Source organism: Pteronotus mesoamericanus, unplaced genomic scaffold (genome assembly GCF_021234165.1).
Source record: "Pteronotus mesoamericanus isolate MK-2021 breed Mesoamerican mustached bat unplaced genomic scaffold, CSHL_Meso_final scaffold_476, whole genome shotgun sequence".
Classification (NCBI taxonomy): domain Eukaryota; kingdom Metazoa; phylum Chordata; class Mammalia; order Chiroptera; family Mormoopidae; genus Pteronotus; species Pteronotus mesoamericanus.
Window position 1 is genome coordinate 900374 of NW_026555318.1, and position 12206 is coordinate 912579.

General features: G+C 54.2%; 1 protein-coding gene across 2 annotated transcripts in view; it reads left to right on the top strand.

Annotated features, from left to right (window-relative positions):
* Window positions 1-3431: 3431 nt before the first annotated feature.
* The window catches only part of ACLY (ATP citrate lyase), a 39265-nt gene continuing 30490 nt past the window's right edge, over window positions 3432-12206 (top strand). For both annotated transcript variants that reach the window (XM_054593869.1, XM_054593870.1), the window contains exons 1-5: window positions 3432-3569; window positions 7785-7966; window positions 9162-9284; window positions 11248-11310; window positions 11775-11965. In XM_054593869.1, the coding sequence (XP_054449844.1) occupies window positions 7808-7966; window positions 9162-9284; window positions 11248-11310; window positions 11775-11965 (536 nt within the window). In that variant the 5' untranslated portion in view covers window positions 3432-3569; window positions 7785-7807. The remainder of the gene's footprint in view (window positions 3570-7784; window positions 7967-9161; window positions 9285-11247; window positions 11311-11774; window positions 11966-12206) is intronic.

Here is a 12206-nt window from a genome sequence, read left to right on the forward strand (position 1 = left end):
GTAAGACCCTCCTCCCCCAACTCTTGCCCTATAATTTATTTCTTTGACTTACATGTTCATTCCAGTGTTTATTCAGTCATACATATAGTCATTGCCTAACATGTGTCAAGCCCCATGCTAGGCACTGGGGATGCCAAAATGAACAAGGCACACACTCCTGGGTCTTGAGGAGCTCACAGTCCAATGGGCAGTCCCACTGGGTATGATTTTCTTCCCCTCCTCACCTCTAGCTGATTTTAGTGGACCAGGCAAGGGACCTGGTGGCAGAGGGACAGTTGCTCATCTGCAAAGTGATGTTGCTGTGAGGAATATGTGCTAGCACCCATGTTTTTCACATAGTAGGTGCTCAATGAATATTCGCTAAAATGGATTAAAACCCAGGAGGGAGTCATTAGGCCGTCCAAGGCTTCTGAAACTAAGGTGGGGCCTGCGCATAGAAATGGTAGCTACATCCTTCTGTGTCTGGGGACATGAACCTCTCCTCTAACCTATTTTAGAAGATTCAAATGGGAAAACAAAAGGGTTTAGAGCTTTTAAGTCAGAGAACAGCCCTGGTGGATGTGGCTCAGTAGATTGAGTGCCAGCCTGAGAACAAAAGGGTCGCCGGTTCGATTCCCAGTCAAGAGACATGCCTGGGTTGCAGGCTACGTCCCCAGTAGGGGGTGTGTGCAAGGTAACCTCACGTTGATGTTTCTCTCTCTTTCTCCCTCCCTTCCTCTCTCTAGAAATAAATAAATAGAACCTAAAAAAAAAAAAGAGAGAACAAAAAGATGAGAATGTAGGGCCATATTGATAGATTCAGGGCACCGGAGTCTTTGTGGGGACATGTGGTGTAATGACAGTCTTTTCTGGGTAGGGCAGGGGTTGGGGGATAGGGGAAGATTCCTGGAATGGAACCACTGAGAAAATTGGAGAACCTCAGTGATTGGCTCATGGACCCTCTCTCTGGCCAGCACCTCTCCTCCCTCACTCTCTGGACAGTTACTTTCTTGTTACCTCTGCCAAGACCAGTCACACTTGGTCCCAGCAACACCTAGAGGGGGACTTAATCATTCAGCAAATATTTATTAAGCGTTTACTATGTACCAGGCCCTATTCAAAGTGCTGGAGACACAGCAAGGAAGAAAACAAATATTCTTATCTTTTTCTTTTTTTAAAAAAAGATTTTATTTATTTAAAGAGAGGGAGAGAAACATCAATGTGTGGTTGCCTTTCACATGCCCCCACTGAGGACCTGGCCTACAACCCAGGCATGTGTCCTGACTGGGAATCAAACCAGCTACCCTTTAGTTCACAAGCCAGCACTCTATCAACTGAGCCATACCAGCCAGGGCGAAAGAGCCTTACCTTTATAGACATAGGCAAGTATATCTGAAGGATTTGTTAGAAATCAAATAGCTGGAGCAAAGGGAATGTTCATTTTAAATTTTTATCAGTTTATTTATTTATTTATTTTTATTTTTTTAGAGAAAGAGGAAGGGAGGGAGAAAGTGAGGGAGAGAAGTATCGATGTGCGAGAGGAACATTGACTGGTTGCCTCTCCCACACCCTCAGCCAGGGACCTGGCCCGCAACCCAGGCATGCGCCCTGACCAGGAATTGAACCTGCGACCCTTTGGTTTGCAGGACAATGCCAACCCACTGAGCCACACCAGCCAGGGCTAAACCTAAAAAAAAATTTTATTTATTTTTAGAGAGAGGGGAAGGAAGGGAGAAAAACATCTATATGCTAGAGGCTAGAGATATATTCATTGGTTGCCTCTTGCACTCCCCCAGCTGGGGACCTGACCTTGACTGGGAATTGAACCAGTGACCTTTCAGTTTGCACACTGGTGCTCAATTCACTGAGCCACACCAGCCTGGGCAAAAGTTTATCAATATTGCCAAGTTGATCTACAAAGAGTTTATTATAGCTTCTATTCCACCTGTATGCCTGTTTCTGAACCAGTCTATCTTTCTAATCAGAGGGGTAACTCCTATACAGGTGATCCTTCTGACTGCAGTCTTCCCACTAGCTCATGAAGACCCTGAGTGGTTCTCTGCCAAGGCCAGAAATGGAATACCTTCAGAGATGTTTTGTTTACCTACAGAGAGGTGATCCTTCTCTGTAATTTGTGCTATTTGGGAAGCTTCTTGGTAGTGGTGGAGCTCAATACATGTAGTGCTGGGAGGCTCTGTAGTACTAAGAGAGGTTGTGAGGAGCTATTTCAAAAGGATGACTGTGAATGAAGGAAGTGACATCATCAGGGATCATTTGTTTCAGGCAAGTGATCCTGGCTACAACTGGAGTGAGGGGGAGGAGGGCTTGGCAAAGTTTTTGTCCGAAAGAACGTCACGACATTGCGACAGTGTGATTGTCACCCAGGTGCTTGGCAGAGGCACAGGCATGCTGATCCTCTGCACACTGGCCTGATCCCTTAACCTCACCTGCTCAGCTCGTGATTCTCCACCCTGGAACTACACAGGTCAGGGAGCAGCTTAAAAGACCTACAGGGACTGGGGTAGACATAGCGAAGCCCCCGAACGTTGGAGCAGAAAATACTATGTCCTGGTTTCTAAGACTGTCTGATTTCAAATATTCTGCTACCCAAGTTCACCAGTACCTGTCAGATGGGATGTCCCAGTTTTTGGTTCGGAAAATGTCGTCTGTCTCAAAAGTAATGGGGAAGAGGGAGGCAGCTGTTCATTCATTCCAGTGTCTATGCGTGGGATGGGGGAGGGGCGGGGAGCAGCAGGAGAGCGGCAGAGATGGCCCCAGCTCTGCACTAGAAACTTCCGTGAATCCGCGCAGTGTTACTGGCATAATCATAGCCCCACTTGCTCACCCTGTCCCCCGCCCAATCCCACACTGGAAAGTCTGATAGGTTGGCTTCGGCTCTCAGCCTCGCCCCACTGGCTCAACCGAGAGGGTCCAAGGGCATATGGGAAAGCAGTCTGCCACGGCTACTTAAAAAAGTGGGACTAAGCAACTGGGTTCGGCGTAGCCGATTTCAGGCACGTCTGATGTGGACGTCAGTTTTTCCCTTGGGGAGACAGGAAGGAGACTCCAGGTCTCCAAAGCAGCGCTACCGCCAGTTCGGCCAACACCCTCCCCGCCGACAACACCCCCATCCGACTGGCGGTCGGCCCGGCCCCTAAGCGATCAGGCCACGGCCCCCCGCCCGGTACGTACTGCTCCCAGAGTAGCCCGGCCCCTCTCCCCACCCGAGGCTCCGCCCCCGATCCCTCCCCGGTTGAGCAGGCTCCGGAAAGGCTGCCCCCGCGGCCGTTCTGAGCGTCTGGGATGGATATGCTAGCTGGACTACAAGTCCCAGCAGACCCTGGGCCCGCCCCCCGGGGCGGGGCTATGCCGGGCAGCGAATTGCAAGGAGCTCTGGCGCTCAGGCTAGGGAACGCGTGTGGCCAATCGCCGGTGGCTCGCAACGTGTGCCGATGGGGGCGGGGAGAAGCCCTCTAAGGCCCGAACAAAAGCCGGATCCCGGGCGGCTGCGGGAGGCTGGCGCGCTCCGGCTAGTGGGCGTTAGTTCAGGGCCTCTGTGGAGGGAGCGCGGCGCACGGACTTTCTCAGAGGTGAGTAGCGGGTGGCTGCTTTTGTGGGAGGGCCTCCACCTGGCCCAGGAGCTTCCTGCCTCCCTCCGCCCGGAACCGCCTCCACTGATGCCGGCTTGGTGTTAAAGCGACCTTCCTGCACCTACTTGGAAGTTTTGGGGGGCTCTTAGCTTTAGGTTAGCCTTCGTTCGTAACCTCGGCCAGCAGCCACGTGCGACCAACTCCCAACTCTTCCACTTTCCAGTTCCTGGGAGTTTGCACAGGCTTGCCGCCATCCTTGGTTTTCTTCCCTCTGCCGAATTGCATTTATTCTGTGCTGGCGCTCCTCACCTCCTCCCGGGGCCAGTTATCGAGCTTTCTCGGGCTTTATCGGGCCACCTCTTGCCCCCATCCGGTCCCCGCACCGGATGCGGAGGATGGGAAGTAGACAGAGCGGGTGGCCGCTCGCCCCGCTCCGACCCCTCCAAGCCGGGCTCAGGTCCTTCCTCTTAATTTTGTAGAGTCCCCTGAACCCCGCGAGTGGAGGGAGCGAGGCGGGCGTGCCGCCGCGGTGGGCCACGCGGGGCCCGGCTGCCCTAGGTTGCCTGAGGCCTGACCTCGCCGCGAGGATCTGGCCGTAGAGTGGCGACGCCAGAAGGACCCTCGTCGCTCTGGAGGTGCTGTCGGGCCAAGTCTCTAAGCGACAGATGGCCGGGTTGCCCGTCTGCCTCCCCACCCCTGGCGCTGACAACGAGCTCGCTGAAGCAAGATCCTCAAAGGACCAGAGGATGCTTGCCGCGCCCTCCTGTCGGGCCTGGCAAAAGGCCAGTCTCCACGCCTGCTGCCCTCTCCAACCTTGGCAGATACTGTGCAGTTCCAAGGAGTTAAGCCGTTAGGTGGTCCCGGGCAGTCCGCCTGGGAAGAGGGTTTTGGAGGGGGCGGTGATGAGCAGTGCATAGCACAGTAACTTTGCTCTGTGTTCCAACCAGCTCAGTTCCTTGGATTTTTGAAATGTTGGGCAAGGGAGAGCTAGCTGGGACCCAGCTGCCCAGATGGGTAATTTTCACCTCTTACAGAGCTGCTTAAACAGCTTAGGAGACTTTGATGGAAAGATCCCTCAGACACTGGGCAGCTGGCATCTACACGCCCCCCCCCTTCTGACACTAGGTAGGGGACACTTGCAGAACTGCCCTCTCCTTTACTCCAGAGATTGCCTGTTTCCTCAAAAAACCCCAACCTTAGGGATACTAACCTTAAAATGAGTACCTTTTGTCTCTCCCAGAGAGAGACCCTAAGCAGCATCCCCAGCGGTTCCTCACCACTGGCTGTGTCCCAGCAGTACATTCCTGGGAAACAGGCTCCTTTGATTCGGCCTTCCCTGTGGGCTGTTTCTGCCCTCGCAGGCTGCTGTAGATGAACTCAATCCTGGGTCACATACCCTGTCTGCAGAAAAGACCCCATTCATCTCGTAGGTACCTCCCTTAAGGGGACGTGTGTGTGTGTGTGTGTTTCAGGTTCCTTGGCATGATTTCTCCCAAATGGTTTACACATTTACCTGTTAATAGGTAACAGTTTCTTAGTCCCCAGAGCCACCACCTGGGGTCTTACGTCTGCCTGGAAACCATTTTCCACCAGTTTGACAGCACATTCAGCTTCTGAGGAGGTACTTAAGACTTTGTGGAGGTGTTCCTCCAAGCCAGGTCAGTGTATACTCTTAATCCTGTTGTCACTAGAGCAGATGCTTTTAACTGGAGGTCTGGGGCTGTCAGATGTTAATCTCAGGCCAGCATCTTAAAAATGATATGCACGGTTGGGTAGATGCACATTTCTCTGGGCTTTTCTTTGGATGCTCAAACAAGTCAGACCTCAAACAGGTTAAGAGCTGCTGTCCTAGAGAGATGTCAAGACCCCGCTGAATGTTTAAAGTTGCAACTTATCTCCACCCAGTTCACTACCTGGTTTTGTGAGCCTTCTTACCCTGCATTGGTGAATACGCAGAGGTGATTCTTTCCCTGCTTTTAATCTATCTTATGAATTCTCTGTCCTGGCTTGGAGAGGGCTTGCCCCCTCCAAGCCAGAATTCTCTGCTGGCAAATCTGTTGTTTTGGTAAGCTGGCAGTCCTTGCCATCCTGTATCACCCCCTGGTATGTCTTTCCCAGCCTTTTCTGAGGACCTTGTGGAGAAGGGCTTTTGAATCTGAGATTTGATCTGGTGCTCAAGAAAATTGTGACTTTTTAAGCTACAGAAGGTCCCTTTCCTCACCCTGTGCTTTCCAAAGTGGGGTCACTGTCTGTTTTGGCAGGTGCCGGGTTTGGGGGACTGTCGTCCTAGGAGTGGCTGTCAGACTTCTCTCTGCCATAGAGGCTTAGCTGCGGGGCGTCCTTCTTCCTGGACTTTGTGATCACTCGTATCTGATGTGGCTAAGCTGCTGAGGGTAGTCAGAAACCGCCCCCTTCTTGCTCTGCCCTGGGCCGCACTCTGGGAGGGTGTGAGGGCAGGGTACCCATCTGATTTCAGGACCAGTTTTTCTGGTCTGAGTCAAGAAGGTTGGGAAATGGAGCTGGGGTGGGTGGGGGTGGAGGACTGTGCGGCAGCGCGGCTGGCTGAGGCATCTCCTCCTGCAACTCATGCCGACATGGAGTTGGAAGTCATTCCAGAGGTGGGCCAGAAAAGGGGATGTCTGCTTTGAGCCCCTTTCCTGTTACCCGACTTTGGGCCAGGCACTAGACTGAATGCACCCATTGTGCCCAGCTGGACACCAGCTGGGAGGCCGAGGGAACCAGCCAAGCCAGGATTAGAACCTGAAGCTCCAGCCCGGCCGTTCGGGAGGGAGGTGCAGAGTGGCCCTTGGAACATTGGCCTTCCTTGAGCTGGAAATGGAGACCAGCCTTCCTGTGTGTATAAACCAGGCAGCTCCCCAACTCTGCCCTCCTTTATTGGCACTTACCTTTTCTTTTCCAGCAAATTCAACAGCTTTAGTTCTGGTTCTTTGTGGAGAAACAGGGGTGACTCTTCCTCACCTGGCCAAGCTCTTGGCATAGTGGCTTGATTTCCTTTCCTTCTCCTGTTCCTCTCCCCAACTCATTCCTGTCACTACCCGTGGGAGAAAATGGGTATGTCAGGACAAAGCCGTGGGACGGGAAATGAAATTGTCACATACACCCCCCCCCCTCTTTTTTTTGTTTTGTTTTGTTTACATGGCATATTGCTTTTAGAAATTGTCTTTTCTCTTGAGTTGAGGTGTGCGGTTTTCTGGGGACCAGGAGTAAGAAGGTTTGGGTTTATATCTTGTGTCCCTTGCTAATTAGTTAGGCTTCTTGGGCAAGTTATTTTAATTTCTCTGAGCTTCTATTTCTCATCTAAGAAACAGGGTTATGAATCCCGATGCACCTCACAGGGCTCACAAAAGGTGAGCTTCTGTATACATGTGACTGAGGATGGCCTCAGCCTCCTCCCAGCCCCTGCTCAGTTAGAAGTGACCAGTATAGGGTAGTCCCCATGGAGGCCTCTGTTTTGCCCTCAGTTAGCAGCTGGGTGACTCAGTGGGCTGGGTGGGTTGCGCTGAAGGTCATAGTTCCCCCGCCCTGTGTTTGCTTCGTGGTCAGGGATGGGAGTCTAGTGCCCCGGGAGAAATGAGCTCTGAAGTGACTCTTCCTCTTTGCCTCTCAGGGGGCTTGATCTTGCCAGCAGCTAGGTAAACCTGCTGGCCTGGCCTCTGGTGGGGTGGTGTGTGTGTAAGTGTGGGAAGCGGGCGAATCTGGGTGTGGGGGAGACGAAGCCTGTAGGGGGAGTAAGGCGGCCAGCGTTGCACAATTTGGCTCTGCTCCCCGCACGTAACAGACCAAAGGGTGTGTTTCAGTGTCCGTGCCCCCCCTTGGGTGGGACCAGCGCTCAGGTTTGGGTCCTACCCCTGATAATCTGGGTCTCCCCATCCATCTGCCTTTGCTGTAGGGTGAACGTAGTCATGGGTGAGCTGATTTGCCCAGAGGGAGCGGAGATGGGATGGAGACCAGGTGTCCGAGGGAGAGAGCCAGCTTTCTGTTTCTCTACCGTCTTTCCTCTTGTGCCACCCCGTGATCCTCCTTTGCTGTTTGAGATCCCATCCCTCCGGCTGGGCAGCCCTTTCTCTCCCTCTTGAAGAGACGCTGGGATCTGGTTTTATTGTCTGGTGGGCAAACAGGCCTCTGTCTGCCCTGCTGGAGAAGATAAGGCTTCCATTTTCTGCCCCTTCTGACCAGCTGCTCTTACCCCAACAGGTTGAGCAGGTCCCTCTGCAGCCATGTCGGCCAAGGCGATTTCAGAGCAGACGGGCAAAGAACTCCTTTACAAGTACATCTGCACCACCTCGGCCATCCAGAACCGGTTCAAGTACGCCCGGGTCACCCCTGACACAGACTGGGCCCATCTGCTGCAGGACCACCCCTGGCTGCTCAGCCAGGTGAGTTTGGCCCCATCCTGGACCTTTCATCCAGGCCCAGGGTCTGAAGAAGAGAGAGCACTCAGCTTGTTGGCGGTGTCCAAGTGGGTCATGTGGCGGCAGGCTGCCTGTGTCAGTGTCAGCTCCCTGCATGCTGAGGGCCTCTGGCATGGCATACAGAGAGTATGGACTTGGATCCAGACAAGCAAGTCTGAAGGGCAGCTCTCTGTTTATTCACCAAGTGGTCTGGAGCAAGCCATTTTACCTCTCTGAGCTTCATGGGCATACCACTCACCATGTAAGCTGTAAGGGTTAGCAGTAAGCTCTGGAAAGCATTTAGTGTGCTGCCTGTCATTTGGTAGATGCCCAGCAAAAATAGGTATGTGCCCCCTACCTCCCTAATCCCCTCAAGTGGAGCACGTCAGGAATGTGGGGGCCATAAGAAAGTGTGACATTGTAGTTTGCCTCGAACAGCTAATGGCCCGGGCGGGGGGGCAGCAACCTGGGGCAGAGGCTCTTCTTCAGGCCCCCGCAGGGCCGCTGTTGGGAGGGGTTGGGAAGTTCAGACTTCCATGGCAGGGCCCAGAGAGCAGAACTAGAACCAAAGGTAGAGTTTCAGGGATGCACGTTTCCTCCCACCGGGAGGCAGCCCAACCGAAATGGGAGCTGCCCCTAGACGTGGTGAATTTCCTGGCTCTGGAGGTGCGTGAACAGTGGCTGGGGGCTGCTTGTCGGGCTAGTAGACAGGATTCAAGCCCAGGGATGTGGTTGACAGATGACCTCTAAGGTCTTTTGTCAACCCAAGTCCCTATCTATCTGTTCCTCCTTTTGGAACATGTGCTGGTCCATACTGTGAGTGTGAGAGAGACGGAATCTGTAGGTTAAACCTAAAGCTTATAGTTTACTGAAGTTAAGACATCACATTGGGGAGGGGAGGGGATCGTTTATTCAGCAAGTGTTTGGTAAGCGCCTACTCTGAGCCAGGTCCCATCCTAGGTACAGATAGTTCTAGATTCCTCGTTGTCAAAAGGAAAGGTGTAGGCTGAGACAGGTGAGGGAAGCTTCCAAGAGCTGACCCTAAAGGAGGAGGGGATTGGCTTGGGGAATGAGGGGGCTGGAAGCCACCCAGGCTATCCTGGGCTTTGGGCCCCCAAACTGCTGCCTCTTACTCTACCTTCTCTTCGCTTGTTCTAAATACAAACCCCTCTTGTTCCAGAGCTTGGTGGTCAAGCCAGACCAGCTGATCAAACGGCGTGGAAAGCTGGGCCTAGTTGGAGTCAACCTCACTCTGGATGGAGTCAAATCCTGGCTGAAGCCACGGCTGGGACAGGAAGCCACGGTGAGTCTGGGTATAGGGTTGGGGTGGCTGTGCCGCAGTAGCAGAAGTGAACATGGTAGCCTCTGGGTGAGCAGTCCCATGGCTCACCCCGCACGGGCCAGCGCGCAGCCCGCGGAAGGCGGCCGTGCTGCGGAGCTCACCTAGGCAGCCAGCCCGTGTTGGCGCCCACTCCCAGCTCCCCATCAGGGAAAGGCCAGACGGGCTGCGCAAGGAACCCCAGTACAATTCGAGAGCCAGGTGGAAGTGGTCTTGTTTCTTTATTGGCAATCTGAGATGGGAATTCCTTTCTTTTCAGTTTCCAGAAAGGGTGTACGGTAGCTGGTTATGACATGCAAACCCTAAGAGGGTGGGTGAAAAAGTTGAAGAAGAGACGGGGAGAATCTTTTAGGCAGAGACGCGATTGGGCCAAGACCTCGGGTGTGACAGTACCACCGAAGAGTAAACGTAATTCCAGGCTGCTGGCTTGGTGGTTAACCTCGACTCTGTAGAGGACACAGCTAAGGTGAACATGGCTTAGGAAGGCTAAGAGATGCTCAGAAGTAAAACTGTATTTCTTCTCACTCCCAAAGAGAACTGGAGAACTGGGGGCAGGGGTGGGCTGAGGCTTGGCTTGGACTGGGGAGGATGTGCCTTCCACGGCTGGCTTTGCCCCGTGCGGGGTGGCTGTGGCCTGGGGTGACTGTTTTCTCCCTCAGCTGACCCGGTAGTAGGGGGAAGGTGGTGATGGAGCCACGTCCGTCTCTGACCGGGCTTTCTTCTTAAATCAGCTCTTTGCGTGAATTCCCAGTTTCTGGCCTCATAGTAAAGAGGGTCCTTGAAGTTGTACATGAGCCTGGGGGCTGAAGGATCTTGACCTTTGTGCTTCCAGGCATTTGGGGAGAGGACAGCAGGGCTGGGGGCTGAGCTGTGTCCCCAGGGAGGTCCTCACGCTCCCTTCCCCTCCGCTAGCTGTTGGAGGGGACGCAGGGATGTCTGAGCTGGCAGCAGCTCAGCCCAAGAGCGGCTCATTACCTCTGATGGATCACTGTCTGCTCTCTGACTCAGCAGCGACGCGCGGGCGGCGGGGACTTCAGGACACACTGGGATGAGGGCTGTCTGCCTGGGCTGCCACCCGGGACGCACTTAAACTGATTAGCTCTGAAGGCTTGTTGTGTGCAGCCATGGAAGTGTGTGTGGAAAACTTTTCCTAGTCAAGCTCTCGCCCCGCCCGCCCCCCCCCCCGCGCCCCTTTCCCAAGCCTGGACTCCCGTCCGAGGGCTGACTCGCCCTGCCTGAGCCCTGAGATAGGTGGCCTTGATCTGTCTGAGCTCTTTAATTTGGGTGACGGCAGGGAGGGAGGTGACGCTTGACCTCTGTGCTTTGGGGGCTGGGGCAACGTTGCAGTTCATTCATCACCCTCCAGAGGAGGCAGGAAAAGAATGTGCAAGGTCAGTGCGTGTCCAAGTGTGGCCGGCACAAGGGCACGCGGACAGAAGGGGGACCTCCTGAGGACTGGGGACTTAACTTAGCTTCGGGCAGTGGTTGTCCGCCTTCTGCGTCTCATGGCACGCACAGACTAGCAAAACTCTAAGGCACACCAAAAATATATTTCTTTGCCAATCTGACCAAAAATTAGGTATAATTTTGATTCATTTACACCAGATGGCTATTGTTTATTGTATTGGACATTGTCATATTTTTATTTGACAATCTAAGGGAAAAGAAGCAGTGTCCCGGATTAAACAGGTATTGCAACTTTTAAAAATCCTTGTGGCACACCGGTTGAAAATCACTGGCTTGGGGCCCTGTGGCCCGATTGCCTGAGTTTCTGGAAAAATCTCTTTGCTGAGTGTTGTGGAGGTAGTGCTGGGGCTCCACCTCTGATGAGAAGGTGAGGTGGAGGAAGCCAAGGGTGCACCCTCCCTTTGACATGGGGAGGAAGGCATGCTGTCCACCTGAGCTTTCCCTCCCTCCATCTCCGTAGGTGGGCAAGGCCAGAGGCTTCCTCAAGAACTTCCTGATAGAACCTTTTGTCCCGCACAGCCAGGTATGTGTGAAGCGGCTCCAGGCTGGGCCTCCTCTCTTCTGGAGCCTTGTGCTCATCGACCCTGAAGTGATGAAAGGGGAAATCACACCGCTGGGGAAAAGGCGAAGGCACTAGAGTCTAGGAAGCTGCCCTGAGGGCCTGAGGGGCCTACGGAGCGGGGAGTCCAGAGATGGGGGAAAGGGCTGAGTTTGCAGCTGGAGGAATCAGGGCTGGTGACCTCCCAGCGCTGAGAGGAGGACTTGAAGGCAGAGCCCCTCCCCCAGATCAGGTCGTGCTGGCTCAGCCTGGACTGTGAGCCAGCAAGGCAGCGACCCCTTCTCTCCTCTTGTCCTCGAGAGGGAGGCGGTAAACAGGTCTCCCCTGGTGAATGTTCTCTATGGGCTTTAGAAATGAAACCACAGGGATTGGACTCCTAGGCCCCAGTTCAGTGCCTGCACCCACATGGTGCTTTTGTCTCCTGTAAGGCGGAGGAGTTCTACGTCTGCATCTACGCCACCCGCGAGGGGGACTACGTCCTGTTCCACCATGAGGGGGGCATGGACGTGGGCGATGTGGACACCAAGGCGCAGAAACTGCTTGTTGGGGTGGACGAGAAGCTGAATCCTGAGGACATCAAGAAACGCCTACTGGTCCGTGCCCCTGAAGACAAGAAAGAGTTGAGTGAGAGGGTCTGCAAGGCCGTGGTGGGCGGGGAGTAGGGAAGGCCGCGGGCTCTGGCACAGCAGGAGAAGCCGAGTGGTCTTCCCTGTCTGGGTGGGAGGTGGGGAGGAGGTGGTGGGCACACAGGCGACCACCCCGCCCCCGGTCCCAAGGAGGGGAGCCGCTGGCTCAGACTGAACTACGCCGCCCGCGCCCTCGCCTTGCCCCGTCTGTCTGGCGCCGCCTCCTGCGGCTCG